Source organism: Nanorana parkeri, unplaced genomic scaffold, assembly GCF_000935625.1.
Source record: "Nanorana parkeri isolate BGI_ZX_2015 unplaced genomic scaffold, ASM93562v1 scaffold176, whole genome shotgun sequence".
Taxonomy (NCBI): Eukaryota; Metazoa; Chordata; class Amphibia; order Anura; family Dicroglossidae; genus Nanorana; species Nanorana parkeri.
In genome coordinates this window covers 1,524,753-1,547,203 of record NW_017306444.1, presented here as the reverse complement: position 1 = coordinate 1,547,203, position 22,451 = coordinate 1,524,753, and the positions used below count along the sequence as shown (strand labels likewise).

Here is a 22,451-nt window from a genome sequence, read left to right as displayed (position 1 = left end):
ATCATATGCTATTTGAGGCCCTTGGACTCTGGGGATTGTTATCCGAGAATGCAAGCCTTCTCTCTCCTGGATGCACCTGCGCAGTAGAACCCCATATGCTTCCTAGAAGGTAGACAAGCCCCATAGAGGTCTATGAGGTTCTACTGTGTGGGTGCAGCCAAGAGAGGATTTGTGGCATTGGATGTAAATAATCCCCAAAGGCTGCAGCAGTCAGATCAAGGCAAGTATTCATTTGTGGATGGAAGGGTGGCATCTGTTAGGTCAGGGAGGGGAGAAAAAATATGGTTTTTTTTTTGCTGAACAAAAGCTGCAGCAAAAATTCCACACTACCCACAGGCTTCCATTTGTGGCACTATTGCTGAATTTAAGTAGCTGTCCCCATGAAACGCTATAGGAATGACTACTCCAAATTAAATTATGCAAAGATATGGGACATGATCTGTGGGCAGTGGGTGAACTGGGGAGACAGGGGAGATGTTGGTGCATAATTTTTAGGACACCACCGAGATAAGTGTAATTTACAGATGGCACATATCTCTCCAAATATTTCTCTATGTGGAGTTTACGTTTGACATAATACTTTGCTGTTTAAAGTGGTTCGGACCATAGGTTAGTCTCTAAGACTGCCAATACTATATATGCTGGGGTAAAGTTTAGATGTATCGTTTTTAAGCATTCAGTATTTTCTATAATCATAAAGAGAATTACAGTCAGCTTGAAAAAACTTACTATGTGGCGCCCCCTGCATAGCAGGGGGTAATAGATTATTTAGTCTAAAGTGTAAGGAATAAACAGGAATACTTACCTTATTTCTCATTCCCTGACTAGTCAGGAGTCTCCTATGCTCTGCTGGTGTGTGGGTTGGCCTGTTACATTCTTAGGTACTATGCAGGACTGCTGGTCCATAATTGTACCTGATGATGTTAAAGAGGCAGCTGCTGGACAACCAGCAAAGGGAAGTAGCTAATTGGAAAGGGTTGGGAGGAAGCCTATTGGAGTGATACATAAAGTCAGTATTCCTGCTTATTCCTTACCCCTAGACAAAATGAGTACCTAATTTCCTATAGCTAAAGGACACCCTTAAATTGTAATATTTGCCTAAAAGCCAATAAGACTCATGTCAGGACCAGAATCAGATGGAAACCAGAACACAAAAGCTGCTTTCAAAGAATACCTTTATTGCGTTATCTAAATTATACAGCCAGTAAAATCAGTTAAAGTTATAGTTTAGTTTCCTGTAGAATCAGCTGATCCCCTAAGCAACTGGGCCTGATATCCTGTTTTAGGTCGGCTCCTTTCCCTTGCAGGGTCATATTAAGCCACCCTTGCATATGCTAGTAAGCTGTGTGCGTCTTCATAAACACATGCCAGCAAGGCAAGCTGCTCTCCTCCTCCCTGCTCCACCATCATCCCTCCTCCCTTCTCCAAGCGTGTAGATGGACAGTTGCTGTAGATTGTGCTGTCCCTTGTGATCTTGCAACAGACAGGAAATCTGAGCTGAGAGAGTTGGAGCCAGCTGTTCAGAATCATGATGACTGTAAATGTTTAAGTAAACATTTAAAGATATACTTGGCTGGGAAATGTATTTTTGTTTGATCCGAATACATTATTGCAAAAAAGTTTGAGAGTTTAATACTACTTTACAGTGTCAATAAATCCAAAATTGTTTTATGCCATTGGCTCTAAAATTTGCTTTTACTTTTTGCTCTATGTTTCTTTCATTACAATATTGGTATATATAGGTAAAAACCTGGTTGATCCTATTATTTCCCTCTATTTTGTTACTCAGAGTGGCAATGTTACTCCATTCTCAACTGTACCATTTCACTGCACATGCTCCAGTTTTCCCCTGGAAGGAAACTGTGCACTTTCTTTTTTTCTCTTCATGAAGCTAAACCATGTCACACTTCTTGTCAGCTTTCCTGGGCATTATGTGAAAGAACATATCCCCAACATCCCTTTAGACATTCATATCCTTCCCTGTTGGTACAAATCCAAATTTAAAACGAAACTAAACGAATTTTTTGGCAGTGCACATGTCTATTGGCCACTGGATGTTTATGAAATTTGCTGTGCAATTTATTCAAGCAGCAGGTCTGATAGAGAATATTCAAGCACCTCATCAGTAGATTGCACAGCAACAGTCTGCATCACCCAGTGGGCAGCAGGGAGGAGCATACTGGCCATGTCTAAGGATATATATTCTTTTATATAACACCCAGGCTCAGAGCTTTGTCAAAAGCTGAAACTGATCTCTGCCCCACTATCGGACAGTGAGGTGCAGGGGTACATCGGTTATATCACGTGCCCACAAGATACAAGAGGCAAAAACACGGTGTTTGAGCTTAGTAAAATGATGTGATTTGTGGCCAGTTATTGTTAGGGTTTGATTTAATGCTCATATGCCATAAATACTTCTAATGGGTTTATATATACTTTAATGCACATTTAAACTGAACTGCTATGAACCTACTGCTATAAAGGCATTTTTTGTTAGGGAGACATGGAACTTATTGATGGCACTATCTGTAACCTGAATAGTATCCAATTAAAAGAGTACCTTGCTTTTCAGCAGCTCATCAGTTAGATAGAAATGCTTATTATGACTGCATTCAGAATGATGAAATGATGATGAAATAATGTAATGCCAAATTCAGTTCATGTGTTATTAGCATGAACAACTATCTCTAGGCTTTGAGAACAGATCTTCCTGGCTCCATAAAGCTTTCTGTGAAAAAATCGAAATCTAATTAGAAGACATCTGATCACTAATTTTTCATGTTCTCCTAAGCTTAGAATTTCTAGTTTTTAGTTTAGAATTTATTTAGAATAATAATATTTTTTCTCATACAGTTACACAAATGTTGGTGTATTTATTTTACATACAACGCTAAAGGCTAGATTTTTATGCAGCTATAATTAATGAATAGGTATAAATGACAACTTTAACTGTTTCAAAACCATCAATTCATTTAATTTTGCTTAACAGATTTGTTTAGAAATTTCACTTCATATAAAACATAGTTTGCCTGATTTTTTAGAATAAAGCTGCAATTCTCAATTTTGGACAGAAGAGGGCAGACTAGTCCATCCAGTCGGTTTTCTAATAAACCCTTGTGAATCTGTTCATGTTAGATGTGTTCTCCTCCCCCTGGCTCAGTGATTCACCCTCCCATCTCCTTTCTCGCACACAAAGAAGAGCTGCTGCTCCGATGAAAACCCTGTGGATGTTTTCAATGCAGCAAATATGGTATTTTTTATACAACAAATCATTTAAACTCAGCTGGAATACTTACTGGGATTACAAAAGGACTTGATTCTCAGAAGAGGGATTAAAGACATGTACTGCAAATGCTCCTCAAATGCTTGGAAATGGCAAGTAGCTTTCTCCCTTCTCCTTTGTAGCTGGGGCTGGGTCTCTGGGCAGCTTCGTTATTCTGTTGCAGAGGAGTCAGATCCAGGGACTGTTGTGGGGAATATAGCTCAAGATCTGGGCTTAAACCTTGCAGATATTAATAAAAGGAGACTGAGTTTGGGATCTGAAGGAAGCAGTAAATATTTTACTATTGACCAGAAATATGGAGCTCTGATAATACAAGAGAAGATTGATAGAGAACGCCTGTGTGGATCCAGCTCCAGCTGTTTGCTGCATTTAGAGGTTGTAGCTGAGAATCCTCTGGAGCTTTTTAGCCTACAAATTGAGATATTGGATATTAATGATAATTATCCAATTTTCTCTGTTACTGATCAGGACATAAACATTATAGAGCTGGTAACAAGTCCTGGGGTAAGATTCCCTTTGCCCTCTGCTAAAGACTTGGATGTGGGCAAGAATGGTGTGAGACATTACAGCTTAAATCAAAACCCTTATTTTTCTTTATCAGAAAAATATCGCAGTGATGGAACATTAATTGCAGAATTAGTTCTAGAGAAAAATCTAGACAGAGAAGAGAAATCAGAACACAAGCTTATTCTCTCTGCCATTGATGGAGGAGAACCTCCCCGATCAGGATCTACTCAGATTAATATAATTGTTTTAGATATTAATGACAATGCACCAGTGTTTGATCAGGCAAGCTATAAGGTAGGGCTATTGGAAAATCTACCTATGAAGACAGTTGTTATAAAGCTAAATGCTACGGATCTGGATGAGGGTGCAAATAGTGAAATATTATATTCATTTGATGACCATACATTGGATTCAGCAAAGGAAATATTCGAATTAAATGAAATCACTGGTGAAATATATATTAAAGGAGCTGTGGATTATGAATTTGCTAAATTGTATGAATTATTTGTAAAAGCTGTAGATAAAGGATCACCAAGGCGAGAAGGGCGTTGTGTTGTTCAGGTTGAAGTGCAAGATGTGAATGATAATATACCAGAAATTGTATTTACTTCTAAAAATAACATTGTGCTTGAAAGTGCCCCAGTAGGAACTGTTGTTGGGTTTATCACAGTCAGAGACAAGGATTCTGGTAAAAATGGGGAAGTCAAATTGCAAATATCACCAGATTTACCCTTTAAATCCCAGCCCATGTCAACCCGTTACACACTGGTTACTAACGGACATCTGGACAGGGAAAAAGTCTCACAATATACTATTACAATGATCGCTTCCGATCTGGGCTCTCCATCTTTAAGCAGCCAGGCTACAATCATCATTAATATTTCTGATGTTAATGATAATCCTCCAACATTTCTACAGTCTGCTTACAATGCATTCATATCAGAAAACAATGAACCTGGCAGATTGTTATGTACAGTGTCTGCTGGAGATCCAGATGAGGGAGATAATGCAAAGCTCATTTACTCCATAGTGGAGAACCACATAGACGGCTCTCCTGTCTCTTCATTTGTCTACATTAACTCAGACACTGGTACTATTTATGCCCAGCGATCTTTTAACTATGAACAGTTCCAAGTTCTACAGATTACTGTGAGAGTAGAAGATTCTGGATCCCCAAAGCTGTTTTCCAATGTCTCTTGCTTCATATTTATTCAGGATACAAATGACAATTATCCCTCTATATTATACCCAGAGAACTCAGGGGAAGTCATTGCACAAGAGACCATTCCCAGATCTGCATCTGCTGGTTATTTAGTCAGTAAAGTATCTGCAGTGGATCTGGATTCTGGGCACAATGCCTGGCTCACCTATAGTCTTGTTCAGTCGGGCAGTCCAGCTTTGTTTCACATCTCTGAATATACAGGAGAAGTCAGAACTGTGCGAGGATTACAGGAGACAGATAACACAGAACATCGACTTGTCATTTCAGTCAGTGACCATGGGGAGCCTTCACTGTCCTCTACAGTCACACTGATTGTAAATATAATGGAGAATATTGCTCAGGAAACCCCCAAATCTCATGATTTTCTTACACACTCTAAATCAGCACCAAATATGACTTTGTATCTCATAATTTCTCTGATTGCCATCAGCTTAGTTTCCTTGGTAACCTTTGTGATATTATTAGTAAGGTGCCTTAAAAAGAATAATGACAGCAGTTGTGGTTCTTGTTTCCCAAACAAATCCCTTCCTGCGTCCTATATGGATCAATATAAACCAACACTTTACCTGAACACAGATGGAACTTTAAAGTACATGGAAGTAAGGATGGCTCCACCAGAACCCCCAGTGTCTTGTTATCCACCTTGTTTTCCAGCAACATCAAATATTACGGACTTAAACATTACAAATGTTCAAAGCAATCTTCAAGTAGCAGAAAATAAACCCAACGCTGACAGCTGGTTTAGTGAAACACATCAGGTGAGGTGCCAGTACTTGTTAATTTAAAAACAATATTCAGTGTTTAGTTTTTTAAAGAAGACTTTTGAAAAGTTAACCCTTGCAGTGGGGTGAAAATTAAGAAGATATACTTACCCGCTCCTCGATCCTACAGCAATGAACGCTCACCTTTCTTCCCCTCCGTTGTGGTTGTGTTATGTCCTTTGGCGTCTTCACAATGAATAGACCTGTATAGATGTTATAACATCATGGGTTTTTATTTTTTTGCTCTCTAGACAAAATGAGCAGGTAACACTCGCAGTGTGAGGATAGCCTCACTGCAAGGATTAATATTTCGAAATCCTGGAGTACCACTTTAAGATTTTATTATAATGCTTTTTACATTATGAGGTATATATGATAAGTTGACTGGTAAAATCAGCAGTTTCATTCAAAACCGTTTTGCCTTTAGGAAGGAAATAGATTATTCTTTAAATTGTGTAACCTTAACTAAAAAAAAGTGGAATGTGGAGGGTTGCTATTAGCAACATAGGCCAATGCATGTGCTTCAGTTTTTCCAATGTGGCTGATTATTGTTTACATCTTTGAAAGTTTTATATGCAGTTTGCAGTTTCTCTATATGCTGCAGTGCACATTTCACATTATTTGGTGTTTCTTGACTGCCTTGTTTTAAGTGACAGTGATTGAGTCACTTCCAAAGAATGTTTGGTGAAAGTCACATTAAGACACCTGCAGCTGTGCTAAAACGTCAATCCTGGCACATGACGCTGTCTACTTTTTTAGACCTTTATTGAAATGTCACAAGTGTTCATTAAGTTCAATGTGCACAGTGTGGTGCAAGGATGTTGTGCCGCATCATTATCCATTGTGCTGAAAAAAGTACTGTATGCAATATTTAGTTTCAGCGCACACAGTCACAATGCGGTGGTGTAAACTGTGCCCAACCATGACAAAGCAAATTGCCGTATCTTGCATTGGGGGCTGTATTGGATAAAAACGGCCAGCGCAGCCCCAACACATATGCTGTCAACACAGACTAAGTGTATCATTTTTTTTCAGTTTAAATATAGATAAAATGGTCTGAATTTACATTGTGGTTGTAAAATATAATGTTTGCATTTATTTCACAAAATGCTGGTAGCTTTTTTAATTTAATAAAATATAAATCTGTACAATTTTATATATTTTTACTAAATGTATTTGCATATGACATTCATAGCAGTTATGAAATCCTTATATTATTAATTATATTCTTACTACATAAACATTGTTAGTTACTGTATCAGCTGATTACACTTGTCTAGGAGAAAGCCTTGAAAAAGAAAGTAGCTATATTTTACCAGAATTGGGTCACTAATAAAGGAAAATTAAGTCCTGGGTATTAATTGGCTCCAGTTTCCAAGATCCAGCTTCAGCACAAAATTGCATCAAAATAATTCAAAATTACAAGGGGATGTGATATTATGCTCCATAACTTTTCTGCAAAATGTGATATACCCAGATAGCAAGGATAGCTTGCTACAAACTTGTGGCAGGGTGAAATTGTAATTTTTGCTAACTTGCTGCACATATTCCTGGCAAGTTGTAGACTTGCAGAACACTTGCAGCACAAGTTCTAGTTGACACTTTTTGAATTTGTAGCAAATTTGCTTGGCAAGTCTACAGCAAGAGTCCTGCAGGTCTTAGCAAGAGCTCAGCAAGCTCGCTGGTCTGGAAGCTTGGCAAGTCTGCAATAGCTTAGCAAGTCATTTTCAAACTTGCAGCTCAATTGCTTGCTATCTGAGTAGGAATGTGAATGGTGCCACGCCAATCATTATAAAGTTATCTTTTTATTGATACCAATAACTTTCCATTTATTTATTGTTTTTTCATGTAACATTTTAATGCTTTTTGCATGGAAAACTGACAAGCTCTAACATGAGATTAAACGTCCATCTATATTCAGTATCTAAACTGCGCTTTTTTGCTTTTCTCTTGTGAATTTCTGGGTCTGTGGAGTCCCCCCTAAAATTCCCAAACAGACCCTGGAGAATGTGGAGTCCCCCCTAAAATTCCCAACCAGACCCTTGATCCGAGCACAGGCCTGGCAGGGCAGGAAAGGGGGGGGGGGGAGAGGGAGTGCCCCCCCTTCCTGCGATACCAGGCCACATGCTCTTGGTACTGGGAGTGTGCTTTTCCAGGGTTGCCCCTGGAAAAGCACCTTGTCCCCGCGCCGATGGGGACAAGGGCCTCTTCCTCACAAGCCCTGGGGCATTGGTTGTGATGGTGCGTGCAGGGGGCTTATTCACATCAGAGGCCAGACTTTTTTGGCAAAAAAACAAAAGTCAAGTCTTCTATTAAAAAAAAAGAATGGATCCACTGCCGTAATCCAGGGTCAATCACGACATCCAGCATTGTCCACGATGACGACGACTCGACAAAATAAAAAATAAAACAATAAAAGATAAATAGAAATAATAATACAAAAAAACGCAGTCCCATCCGCTTGCGATTAACACCCGCCGTGTAATGTCATTTTCACAGTTGCTGACAACATATAAACAATTGGGCGGAGCTAGCGGTGATATCTAGCTCCGCTCAACTGTTTACAGTTGTAGGGCATCTGACAGGAGAGCCATGATTGGGCAAAGTCACCATGACTTTGCCCAATCATGGCTCTCACAGTTCTCTTGCCCTTAGCCAATCAGGGCTTCACAAGACGCAGTGTCTTGTGGGGCGCTTGGTGGGCAAACAGCCCGCCAAACACCCTGACAGTTTGTGTGTTTGCCGAACACACAAACTGCTGATGTTCGAGTCGAACTCACGCTCGACTCGAACATCGAGCCCAACACTAGTCATTTCCTAGTCTGTAAAACGTTTCTTATGCATTAGTACTTAATGAGTGAAATGGATGATGTCTGAAGTTTGCTTTATATATTTGTTTACACTACTGGATGGGTTTTTACTTACTGCCACCCCTATGGCCAACTGCCACATGGCTTTTCCCCCTGCATTGACTATTTTCTATCTACTCTCACACTGTTTTTTTAAGACAAGCTACAGGGGTGTCTACTAAGTAAATAAATGTGTAAGCTTGGCTCAAACTTTTATGCATGTTAATGGGTTAGTCACTCTCCAAGACAGTCTTTATATGTGGTTGTTTATTTTGATGAGGAAATTGGTTTGCAATAAAAAAAATAGACAAATTGGTGAATTGTAGATATTTTATGCATTCACATTTGTGCAGTCTGCAGATAATCAAACAATTCATGAATTGCAATTTTCTGAAGAGACCAGAGATATTTACCCCAAAATAGTCTGAATAATTAAAATGTGTCAACTGTTCATAATTACATATATATATATATCTATCTATATATAGATATATATAGATAGATATATATCTATCTATCTATATATCTATATATAGTCAAATCATTACCCAATTTATAGAACATCATGTCATAATTATGTATTAATTGCACAGCTAGAATCTTAGGTGTTTTCCCTGAGAAGCAAAATCAGATTGAGACAACCAAAAGAGAAACACGGAATCAGAGCTAAGAATTGGCAAACAATAACTATAGTACACTATGCCATCAAAGAAATTGCATAGTCAGCGGTGAGAAAGTAGTAATTTAAAACCAACTGGATGTCATTGATAGTTAGAATGGCAACCCTAGAACGTTTGTGTCACTGTATGTCAACAGCAGGGGTGTGGAAATGTAAAAAAAACCTACTTGTCCAAGGACTAAAGCGGGGGCCGATCTACTTGTCCCTCATGGAAATCTACTTGTCCTGATACAAAAAAAAGAAAAACATGTTTTAACCAAAACCGTATTTAGCAGTGCCAAGAAGAGCTTCTCATTGGTCAATGCTGTCAGGTGACTGCGCTGACCAGCGAGTGCTTGCATTTTGCGAGCGAAATTCAGAATACATGGCACAGGTAGATAGTACACCCATACTGGCGGATGGAAAGAACCGTTCTCTGAAAGGTAAGTATAGCGGGAGGGGGAGGGGGCTAGATTTGTGCAGGTAATTCAATTTTCCCAAATTACTTGGGAAAGTGAATTTACCCTTTGGGGCGGGTGCAGACTTGGGCGACCGTGTGCGTTCGCCACGTGGCCCTATTGATTTAAATGGGGTTACATCCGCGTGGTAATCGCTGCAAAAAGTTACATGTACCTTTTTTCGCGACACACACCGTGTGTTTTCAACCGCAATTAATTATGGTTACACGGGCGTTATTGCGGCAGGAAACTGCGCAATCTGCCTGGTGCGTCTGGGGTGCCATTAGACAATAATATTTTATTTTTTACTTTTTTTTCACTTGACTTTATTGCTATCGCACAAGGGGTAACAAGCCCCTTGTGTGATAGCATTTGGAGGTGACAGGTTCTCTTTATTGACCCTGTCACCTCCAATACAGGAGTTCTAGCACAGTTATGTGCTGGTTCTCCTGTGACAGGAAGGCTGCATTCCTGTGTCACTATTCACACGGAGCCGAGTAGCGAAGCCCTGCTCCATGCTCTCTAACCTAATTTGCCGTAGGGCCGGATGCCCCAAAAGAGGGGGGGGGGACCCCGAAGACCACAGCAAAATAGTGAGATTCAGGCAAGTTACAAGTGGTTTTGGACGGCTGTACAGCCGTTCAAAATCACTTGTACAAAACGGCTCCCACACTACATTTAGCCCTGCTGTTTGCCCGCAGCCTGGCTAAATGTAGAAAAACTACTCACCTGGCGCCAAAAACTGCCTGTCCCAGGTGTCGGGCGATAGTAATTCCACACCCCTGAACAGCATTCTAGCATTATGAGTAGTAGAGCCTGGATGTCAAGCCTGCAGTCTGATGGCCTTTGCCACTTATTGTGTGGTCCTCAAAAACCCTACAGACATTAGTCTGTGTTTTCTTTACCTAGGTTATTTCTCAGTACAGTAAATGAAAAACGTTTCTTTAGACTGCATTCTACATTTAATTGGTTTGGCTTCTTTCGCATCTTACTTTTTTCCTTACTGCCCTTTCTTGTTTTATGTTTTTTCCCTCTTATCTTTAATATTGGATCTTTTTATTTTTGAAGTGGGCTGTATGAGCACAAATGTGGAAGCATTATGTAGCAAAAGAACCAGAAATAGCAGCGATCCCTAGCAGTCCTATATAATGTGTCCCCACTCTATAAATGTGTCCTGAATCATGCTCTCAGTCTACAACAACTTCTGTAGTACATCTGCAGTCTTTAACTATCTCATGTAGTTTTTTCCATAGTCTCTGACCATCTAATGTTGCATGTCTGGAGTCTCTAATAGTTTGCTGTTGTAGTACATTCACTTAATATAATGTACATCCCTTTGGTGATCTAAGGGGCTGCACTTCAGGCCTCATATATCAACAAAGGTAACCACCACTGCTCTAGGCTATGGTTTATACTGGGTATGCATAATATGGCTCTGATTCCATTAAAGTCTTACTTATTTTTTTACTTACACTGCCAACAACTCTGTTCTATCCTTAACACCAAGCTTTTATTTATATACTACCTTAGGTTACATAGTTACATAGTATTTGAGGTTGAATAAAGACATAAGTCCATCATGTCCAACCTATTGTGTATGCATTTATGTTTGAGTTGGTGTGTGAGTGTGTATTAGTCCATGTATGATTTTGCTCTTAGGCGTACCTGTACCCCTGTATATTATGGTTTTCCGAGGAACTCGTCCAGGAGTCTCTTGGTTTCCACACTCTTAACTGAAATCACTTCCAGCCCAAATACCCTATCATACTTTCTGTAGTGTATGAGAGTTTGTAATCTTCTGTTACAAGGATTATAATAGCATCTCATGTAAAATAAATTGGTTTTCTATAGCAGAAATATTTTTTTTCTGATAACTAAAATTCTTTGAAATTAACATATTATTGACTAAAATGAAAATGACACCTTTAGTAAATCAGCTGCATGTCTTGAATAATCTGTAATAATCTTTATGTACATTATGTACATCACACACATAATCACTATTTCTTGCAAGACTTTACAATGTCTGGCAGAATGATCGCTGTGCAATATCTCTGCTGGTTTTATGCTACAATGTGCAGTGTTTTTTTTAAAATTATTTGATCCTTTTTTCTGGGTGTAGTTTTGCTTCATCTCTGCGCATTTAGAATAGAAGCATGTCCTACTATATTTAATGGGGTTAATTTACTAAAGGCAAGTAAACTGATTTCTTTGCAAAGGAATTTTCCCTTTGCAGGGGAATTTTCACTTAGCTTAATGAATGACCCAATGACCCAATCATGTGCAAGCAAAAATGCTGTTTTTCTTTGCATGTAATTGGGTATTCTTTGCCGCCCTTAAAACTGGTCAGCGATGATGCAAAGACAGTGGTTGTATGATATCTAAAGGGATCCATAACAGGGACTTTTCTGTGCAGTGGGGATTGAACAGGTCTCTTCCTCGATGTTATATTATATGACAAAGTGAGTTTTTCAATTTGTAAAGATTGTTTGTGACTACCAGTTTTGATCATTTTAATAGAAGTTTTAAAAATGTATCACACGGTGGCTGTGCACTTTCTGTTTATTCTGTAGTGTTTAATAAACGTCCCCTGTCTGGAGGAAGCAGCAAACCTATGGATACTGTATATTAGGAAGCAATAACGCTGTGAATACTTTATAATTAAATCACATTTAAAGAGAGAATTTACCTTGGAAAAGACATATTACAAAACGTTGCTACAGTAAGATTGTAATCATTTTTCCACTTGAGCATTGACTGTATTTCATATGTGAATACATGTATATTAATTCCACGGTGTATTTTTAAAATTTGTAAATGTATTTATTTTTCAAATTCTATGTTGTAAAGCAATATTTAGAACTGTATTTTATTGTCCTGCTCTAACAACTAAAATCCCTCATTAGTTTTTTATTTATATCTTCAGTATATGAAAGATAAAATTATGTGTCAACCTATAATACATTGAAACACATATTTAGCTATTTGTTTTAACATTGCAAACAAATGGTTAGAATTTTATGTAGCTTTGTCAACAGAATATATAACGGATATAACAAATAACTAGTATATTCAAACAATAGCTTTTTTATAACTTCTGAACTTACAAATTTGTACTTTTACTTATATTATAAAATTAAAGTGTAGTTATTATCTTTGGACAGAAGAGGGCAGACTAGTCATCCAAACGATTTTTAAGGAAACATTTGTGAATCCATGTTAGCTATGCTTCTCCTCCCCCTGGCTCAGTGATTCACCCTCCCATCTCCTTTCTCGCACACAAAGAAGAGCTGCAGCTCAGATGAAAAGCCTGTGGATGTTTTCAATGCAGGAAATATGGTGTTTTATATACATCAAATCATTTAAACTCTGTTTGGATATTTATTGGGATTACAAAAGGACTTGATTCTCAGAAGAGGGATTAAAGACATGGACTGCAAATGCTCTTCAAATGCTTGGAAATGGCAAGTAGCTTTCTCCCTTCTCCTTTGTAGCTGGGGCTGGGTCTCTGGGCAGCTTCGTTATTCTGTTGCAGAGGAGTCAGATCCAGGGACTGTTGTGGGGAATATAGCTCAGGATCTGGGCTTAAACCTGGCAAATATCAACAGAAGGAGACTGAGTTTGGGATCTGAAGGAAGCAGTAAATATTTTACAATTGACCAGAAACATGGAGCTTTGATTATAAAAGATAGGGTTGATAGAGAGAGCCTGTGTGGATCCAGTTCAAGCTGTTTGCTGCATTTGGAGGTTGTAGCTGAGAATCCTCTGGAGCTTTACAGCCTGGAAATTGAGATATTAGACATAAATGATAATTATCCAATTTTCCCTGTAATTGATCAGGAAATAACAATTATAGAGTTGTTTGCAAGTCCAGGAGTAAGATTTCCTTTACCCACTGCTGAAGACTTGGATGTGGGAAAAAACAGTGTGAGACATTATAGCTTAAATCAAAACCCTTATTTTTCTTTATCAGAAAAATATCGTAATGATGGAACTTTAATTGCAGAATTAGTACTAGAGAAAAATCTAGACAGAGAAGAGAAATCTGAACACACGCTTATTCTCTCTGCCTTTGATGGAGGAGAACCTTCAAGATCGGGATCTACTCAGATTAACATTATTGTTTTAGATATTAATGACAATGCACCAGTATTTGATCAGACAAGCTATAAGGTAGGGATAATGGAAAATCTACCTCTGAAAACAGTTGTTATAAAGCTAAATGCTACAGATCTGGATGAGGGTTCAAATAGTGAAATATTATATTCATTTGATGATCATACATTGAATTCAGCAAAGAAAATATTTGATTTAAATGAAAACACCGGGGAAATATTTATTATAGGGGCTGTGGATTTTGAAGTTACAAGGATGTATGAATTATTTGTAAAGGCTGTAGATAAAGGATCACCAAGGCGAGAAGGACGTTGTGTTGTCCAGGTTGAAGTACAAGATTTAAATGATAATGTACCAGAAATTGTATTTAATTCTAAGAATAATGAAGTGCCTGAAAATGCCCCAGTAGGAACAGTTGTTGGCTTTATCACAGTCAGAGACAAGGATTCTGGTAAAAATGGGGAAGTCAGACTGATAATACCACTGGATTTACCCTTTAAATGCCAGCCCATGTCAAATCGTTATACATTGGTCACAAGTGGACAGCTAGACAGGGAGAAGGTCTCACAATATACTATTACACTGATCGCTTCTGATCTGGGCTCTCCATCTTTAAGCAGCCAGGCTACAGTCATCATTAATATTTCTGATGTTAATGATAATCCTCCAGCATTTCTACAGTCTGCTTACAATGCCTTTATATCAGAAAATAATGAACCTGGAAGACTGTTGTGTACAATATCCGCTGGAGATCCAGATGAGGGAGATAATGCAAAGCTCATTTACTCCATTACAGAGAGCCAAATAGACGGCTCACCTGTCTCTTCATTTGTCTACATTAACTCTGACACTGGTACTATTTATGCCCAGCGATCTTTTAACTATGAACAATTCCAAGTTCTTCAGATCACTGCAAGAGTAGAAGATTTTGGAACCCCAAAGTTGTTTTCCAATGTCTCAGTCTTCATATTTATTGAGGATACAAATGACAATTATCCATCTATATTATACCCAGAGAACTCAGGGGAAGTCATTGCACAAGAGACCATTCCCAGATCTGCATCTGCTGGTTATTTAGTCAGTAAAGTATCTGCGGTGGATCTGGATTCTGGGCACAATGCCTGGCTCACCTATAGTCTTGTTCAGTCAAGCAGTCCAGCTTTGTTTCACATTTCTGAATATACGGGAGAAGTCAGAACTCTGCGAGGATTACAGGAGACGGATAACACAGAATATCGACTTGTCATTTCAATCAGTGACCATGGGGAGCCTTCACTGTCCTCTACAGCAACTCTGATTGTGAACATAATGGAAAATATTGCTCAGGGAATCCCCAAATCTCATGATTTTCTTACACACTCTAAATCAGCACCAAACATAACCCTGTATCTAATAATTTCTTTGGTTGCCATCAGCATAGTTTCCTTGGTAACCTTTGTGATATTATTGGTAAGGTGCCTTAAAAAGAATAATGACAGCAGTTGTAGTTCTTGTTTTCCAAACAAATCACTTCCTGTATCCTATATGGATCAATATAAACCAACACTTTACCTGAACACAGATGGAACTTTAAAGTACATGGAAGTGAGGATGGCTCCCACAGAACATCCAGAATCTTGTTATCCACCTTGTTTTCCTGTAACAACAAATATTCCAGACTCAACACTTACACAGTTTCAAAGTAATCCTCCTGTAGCAGAGCCTAAACCTACTTCTGACAGCTGGTTTAATGATACACATCAGGTGAGATTCTATCATTTTTGTTAATTTAATTTTTTTTATATCAATATATTTTGCAATGGAACATTTTAGTGTTATACTTTGTGGCGTCATACCATACTTTGAGTCTTGTATAAAAATAAAAGTTCAGTTTAGTGTCTTTGTTCCGTACAGTAAACAAATAGCTTTGAAATTGTGGTTTAATATTTGTGACTTTGAGTGTTCAGTTTGTAGCTTCACCTAATTTTATTGTTTATATTCACCAGGCCCATATAGTATTTGATTCATGACATGCTTAATCACCATGATTAATTACTGTGATTCTGACAACTTATTAATATTTTGAGCTAATAGTCATACTGTATGGATTTTAAATATTATGTTTAAAATATTTTATAAAATTATTTGACTGTACTTGTCAGTCGATTATTACTTTGCATTTACAGTTATAGTGTAACTGTTGTCCTGTTTGTGTCATAGCCAATGTCACCTAAAGCAGTAGAGCACATCAAGAAATGCAATAACAGTTCCTTTTGCCAAACATAGTGTTTAGTTAATGATTATACTTCTTGTGTAATTACTGTTAGTGTACAGTTGTCATGCCAGTAAGTGGCAAAGCTAGCATCTAGAACAACAGAGAGAGTGATATGTTTGCCATCTTCTAAGCTATAAGACATTTTAACAATTCTTATTAAGTAAAAATAATTAGGAGATACAAATCTTTGTTTTCTGTGTGTTTAGGGGCATTTCACTTTATTATTATTATTAGTATTATATACCGTGCCTTCTCCATTCTGTCATAAACATACATCTCTGCTCTAGCTAACTGCAGACTCAGGTACCCTTTTTCCTAACTTTCTCTGATGCATACGGATTGTGTTATCAGTTAGAGGTACTGGTATGCGTAAATGCTCTTGCATTGTAATACTAAGAGAGGAGAAGAGACTAGAGGAGAAATGAAAATGCATTCTCTGCTGTCTCACCTACAACACATCTTAGGATAGTATATCTTCAAGGCTAATTTCACCCAAAAGTTATATTTTAATTAAATATAGGGCTCAATGGGCTGAGTCAGCCCTTGACTTTTTATATTCCTGGGATACTCCAACACCAAGACTCCAACTGTTGATATCCACTTGCATGTTTTGAGTGTTACCTTCCAGCTTTGTGTTTCAACACTCTTTGCTGCCTGGCCCATCATATATAACAGTAAAAAATCCAACAGGGGGAGCATAAATCCCTCATATGGCCACTGCAGGTGTGCAGACCTAGGAACTCAAGTGAAGGTATATCACCAATAAAGATCTACTAAAAACTGAAATATCTTTTTCGAGTGGACAACTCTTTTATTTTGGAGAAAATATGTAAAGCATATGTATGTATGTATGTGTGTGTGTGTAAAATTAATTGGTGTCTGTTGCACTGGGGATTTTGTGGATTTTGAGATTTGCTAAAGAAGGTTCATCTGTTTTACTTAGCAAAGTGAATTTTCACTTTGCAAAGGGAATTTTCAGGTAGCTTAGTGAATGTTGTGAAACTCTGCTGGATTCAATCATCCAATTATGTGCTAAAAACAAATATTGATTGTATATGATTGAGTATTGCCGGAAAAAATCGTTTTTACCATATTCACTAAGGTAAGTGAAACTTCCCTTCCAACATGAAAATGTACTTTATAGGGGAACGTGTTTTACTCCTTATGTAAATCAACCTCTAAAGGTCCACTCCATTCAAAATAAAAAAAATTGAGTTAGAACATACATGCAAAGGAAACTAAACATGAGCTTGGGGCTTCTTTTTTCATCTAGATGTAGGAACCTCACTTAAGATAAAGTTGTGTGCTAGGAAGAATCTGCCCGCTGTGCCTTACTGTTATTTAAAAGGTGGATTAGGTATAATTGATCCATTACTTTGCACTAAAGTTAAAGGAGGAGCGTGTGTTGTTGTCTCTTTTGCCCTTCTTTTCCTTCCAATCATCACAATTGCATATTACATAAAAGGTGACTATTGATGCCTATTGGAACTCCATTCTTGGAAGAAATCGAACACTGAGACTATAGCCCAAGTTATGACTAAAAAATACACAGAATGGTCACTTGTTTTTATGCCTTTAAAACAGAACTAGTTGGGAGGAAACCTTAATGTTTTCCTTATCTACTTTGACCAGGTTCTAATGCTCATCAGTTGTCCAAAGCCCCAGCAATCTTATTCTTGTTTAAAGCCACCACTGTTTTTCATGTCCTTCATGATTCAGGCTGAAATCTATTCCAGAAAACTTGTTCCAGGAATCAGAAAATGTAAGAAAATACAGGCTTAAAATTCTGTTTATTTTGTTACATTGTCCATACTGTAAAGCTCACTGCTACAATGAATACATTAAACCTCACTTAATTTATTATAAGCATTCAGAATATATAGTGTTATTTGCTGTAAAATATTATTGCATCATGCTATTGTATACATTTAAATCCTTACAGAATAGTCCCTATAACCTTTTAATTATAAAATTATAAGTAGTTAGTTTTCTTTTGTAGATACAGTTTATTACATACAGCAGCTAATGACTACATTTTTGATAAGATAAATTAAATATCATCTATTCATTTAATTTTAACCAATTTCCAAAATGTAGTGCATAAAAAGCATTGTTTCCTTAATATTTTAAAGTAAAGGTGTAATTCTAATTTTTTGGCAGAAGAGGGCTCACTAGTCCATTCAGTCTTCTTTTACGCAACCCTTGAGAATCTGTTCATGTTAGATGTGCTCTCCTCCCCCTGGCTCAGTGAATTACCCTCCCATCTCTTTTCTCACACACAAAGAAGAGCTGCAGCTCAGATGAAAACCCTGTGGATGTTTTCAATGCAGAAAATATGTTGTATTTTATACAACAAATCATTTAAACTCAGCTGGAATACTTACTGGGATTATAAAAGGACTTGATTCTCAGAAGAGGGATTAAAGACATGGACTGCAATTGCTCCTCAAATGCTTGGAAATGGCAAGTAGCTTTCTCCCTTCTCCTTTGTAGCTGGGGCTGGGTCTCTGGGCAGCTTCGTTATTCTGTTGCAGAGGAGTCAGATCCAGGGACTGTTGTGGGGAATATAGCTCAGAATCTGGGCTTAAAACTGGTAGATATTAATAAAAGGAGACTGAGTTTGGGATCTGAAGGAAGGAGCAAATATTTCACTATTGACCAGAAACATGGAGCTCTGATCATACAAAAGAGGATTGATAGAGAGATCTTGTGTGGATCCAGCTCCAGCTGCTTGCTGCATTTAGAGGTTGTAGCTGAGAATCCTCTGGAGCTTTTCAGCCTGGAAATTGAGGTTTTGGACATTAATGATAATTATCCAATTTTTTCTGTCCCAGATCATATAATAAAAATTACTGAGCTATTAACAAGCCTAGGAGTAAGATTTCCTTTACCCACTGCTGAAGATGTGGATGTGGGGAAAAATGGTGTGAGACATTATAACTTAAATCAAAACCCTTATTTTTCTTTAGCAGAGAAATATCGCAGTGATGGAACTTTAATTGCAGAATTAGTACTAGAGAAACATCTAGACAGAGAAGAGAAATCAGATCACAAGCTTATTCTCTCTGCCATTGATGGAGGAGAACCTCCCCGATCAGGATCTACTCAGATTAATATAATTGTTTTAGATATTAATGACAATGCACCAGTGTTTGATCAGACAAGCTATAAGGTAGGGATAATGGAAAATCTACCTCTGAAAACAGTTGTTATAAAGCTAAATGCTACAGACCTAGATGAGGGTGCAAATAGTGAAATATTATATTCATTTGATGACCATACATTGAATTCAGCAAAGAAAATATTTGATTTAAATGAAATCACTGGAGAAATATTTATTAAAGGAGCCTTAGATTTTGAAGTTGCAAAACTGTATGAATTATTTTTAAAAGCTGTGGATAGAGGATCACCTACCTTAGAGGGACGATGTGTTGTCCAGGTTGAAGTGCAAGATATGAATGATAATATCCCAGAAATTGCATTTACTTCTAAAAATAACAACGTGCCTGAAAGTGCGCCATTAGGGACTATTGTTGGGTTTATCACAGTCAGAGACAAGGATTCTAGTAAAAATGGGGAAGTCACACTGAAAATATCACCAGATTTGCCTTTTAAATGCCAGCCTATGTCAAACCGTTATACACTGGTCACCAGTGGAAATCTAGATAGGGAGAAAATCTCACAATATACTATTACACTGATAGCTTCTGATCTCGGATCTCCGTCTTTAAGCAGCCAGACTACAATCATCATTAGCATTTCTGATGTTAATGATAATGCTCCATCATTTCTACAGTCTGCTTATAATGCCTTCATATCAGAAAACAATGAGCCTGGCAGACTGTTGTGTACAGTTTCTGCTGAAGATCCAGATGAGGGAGATAATGCAAAGCTCATTTACTCTATAGCAGAGAGCCACATAGACGGTTCTCCTGTCTCTTCATTTGTCTACATTAACTCTGACACTGGTAATATTTATGCCCAACGCTCCTTTGACTATGAGCAGCTCCAGGTTCTTCAGATCACTGCGAGAGTAGAAGATTCTGGATTCCCAAAGCTGTTTTCCAATGCGTCAGTCTTCATATTTATTGAGGATACAAATGACAATTATCCCTCTATATTATACCCAGAGAACTCAGGGGAAGTCATTGCACAAGAGACCATTCCCAGATCTGCATCTGCTGGTTATTTAGTCAGTAAAGTATCTGCGGTGGATCTGGATTCTGGGCACAATGCCTGGCTCACCTATAGTCTTGTTCAGTCAGGCAGTCCAGCTTTGTTTCACATCTCTGAATATACAGGAGAAGTCAGAACTGTGCGAGGATTACAGGAGATGGATAACACAGAACATCAACTTGTCATTTCAGTCAGTGACCATGGGGCGCCTTCTCTGTCTTCTACAGTCACTGTGATTGTAAATATAATGGAGAATATTGCTCAGGAAAGCCCAAAATCTCATGATTTTCTTACCAATTCTAAATCAGCACCAAATATGACTTTATATCTAATCATATCTTTATCAGCCATCAGTTTGGTTTCCTTGGTAACCTTTGTGATATTATTGGTAAGGTGCCTTAAAAATAATTATGACAGCAGTTGTAGTTTTTGTTTTCCAAACAAATCACTCCCTGGATCCTATATGGATCAATATAAACCAACACTCTACCTGAACACAGATGGAACTTTAAAGTACATGGAAGTGAGGATGGCTCCCTCAGAACCCCCAGGATCTTGTTATCCACCTTGTTTTCCTGCAACAAATATTCCGGACGCAGTACTGCAAAGTAATTCTCATATAGCAGAACCTAAACCAACTTCTGATGGCTGGTTTAATGAAACACATCAGGTGAGATTCTGTCATTTTAGTTCATTTAATATCATTTACATTTTATTTTGTATAATATTTTTTGCAATTAAACATTTTAGCTTTTTATTTTAAGGTGTCATACAACACTGTGAATCATTGGTAAACTCAAAGTTAGTTCAGTGTCGCTCACAATAAGCTAACAGTTTAAAATTTGGCTTAGTATTCGTTGTGTCTTTAAGTGATCTACTCCTTTATGGCTTTTACATGTCTTGGCAATTGTATAGAATTTGCTTCTTGGCTTGTTTACTCACAGTAATTAATCTTTTTCTTAAAATTTCACTAATGGGTCTCCATTCAAATTGTTAATTAAAACAAAAAGTTATGTTTGTATTTTTTTCATTAAATACTTGCAGTTTTAAGAGTTTGAGCTAATATTAATTCTCTAGGACTATAGGAATATTATGTACAAAATATACTACCACATGATACTTACAAACAGATCCGTTATTTGTATTATTATTTATGTACTCAAAGTGTCATTTACTGTACATGTCAGTTGATGATTTTTTTTTAAATTGCAGTTATTGTACAGATAAAGGCTGTACATACTAGAAATGTGTTTTCCTAATACCAAACAGAACATCTGTATCTCATTGACAAAAGCTATTACTTAAATATCATATATATGTTGCAACTACTTTTAGTGTGGCCTTCTCATAACCACTCTAGGAAAGGCTTGCAGCTATTACAATGAAGATCTGCAAATGAGTGCGTGTAACTCTTTTGGCATCTCCTGAAACTGTTACTCTGTGTTTATGGGCTTCCACATACATTTTATATTCTCTGCCTCCCCCATTCTTTTATTAAAACAAACCTTCCTGACTCTATTTAATTGTAGGATGAGCCAAGGTACCATATTTCTTAATTTCCTTTGTGGTGCATGATTGACTCATTAGTCAGAGACACTGTTATTCCAAAAAGCTTTTGCACTGTAATACCCAGAGATAAGGAGGGACAGGAGGTGCAATGAAAATTTATTTTCTGCTGTCCCACATGTAGCACACCTGGGGTTAATATAACTATAAGGCTTAAACTGGCCATACTATATACTGTGGGAATTTTGGCAGGGTCTAGATGAACAGGCCAACATCTGCTCAGTGGGTTGCCCTGTTGGCAGCTTTCTGTCCAGCATCCTTCAATCAGAAAATTGAAGGAGCAGGTCGGAAAATGTGTGGGTGAACAGTGACAGCACCCCTCCGACCCCTGCACAACCTTCATTTTTTTCTGCTGCAGCCACTAAAAGGTCAGCTTAACTTTATGTTTCTCATCATTGTGATGTTGTAAAGTCGGAGTGTACCTCATGTGCAGATTCCATGATTATGACTGCAAATTCTTCCCTGATATCTTCTAAAATATCCTGCATCCATCTTGAAACCAATTTCAATTAAATTACCTGTGCTGCTTTAGTTCACACAACCCCAAAACAGAAGAAAATTCCATGTATCATGTTGGGGATGGTAGAATTTATAAATGGGA

General features: G+C 37.7%; 2 protein-coding genes and 1 pseudogene across 2 annotated transcripts in view; all 3 read left to right on the top strand.

The window, feature by feature from the left end:
* Positions 1 to 22,451, top strand: part of LOC108785742 (protocadherin gamma-C5-like) — a 225,342-nt gene that overhangs the window by 76,503 nt on the left and 126,388 nt on the right. The window lies entirely within an intron of this gene.
* LOC108785724 lies at positions 3,187 to 5,797 on the top strand (annotated as a pseudogene).
* Positions 13,167 to 15,621, top strand: LOC108785723 (protocadherin gamma-C5-like). The gene has a single exon (XM_018554856.1). The coding sequence runs from the start codon at positions 13,168 to 13,170 to the stop codon at positions 15,619 to 15,621; it is 2,454 nt and encodes an 817-aa protein (XP_018410358.1). The 5' UTR covers position 13,167.

Coding starts and splice junctions, on each gene's coding strand:
- LOC108785723 (XM_018554856.1), top strand. CDS start 13,168: ATGGACTGCAAATGCTCTTCAAATGCTTGGAAATGGCAAGTAGCTTTC.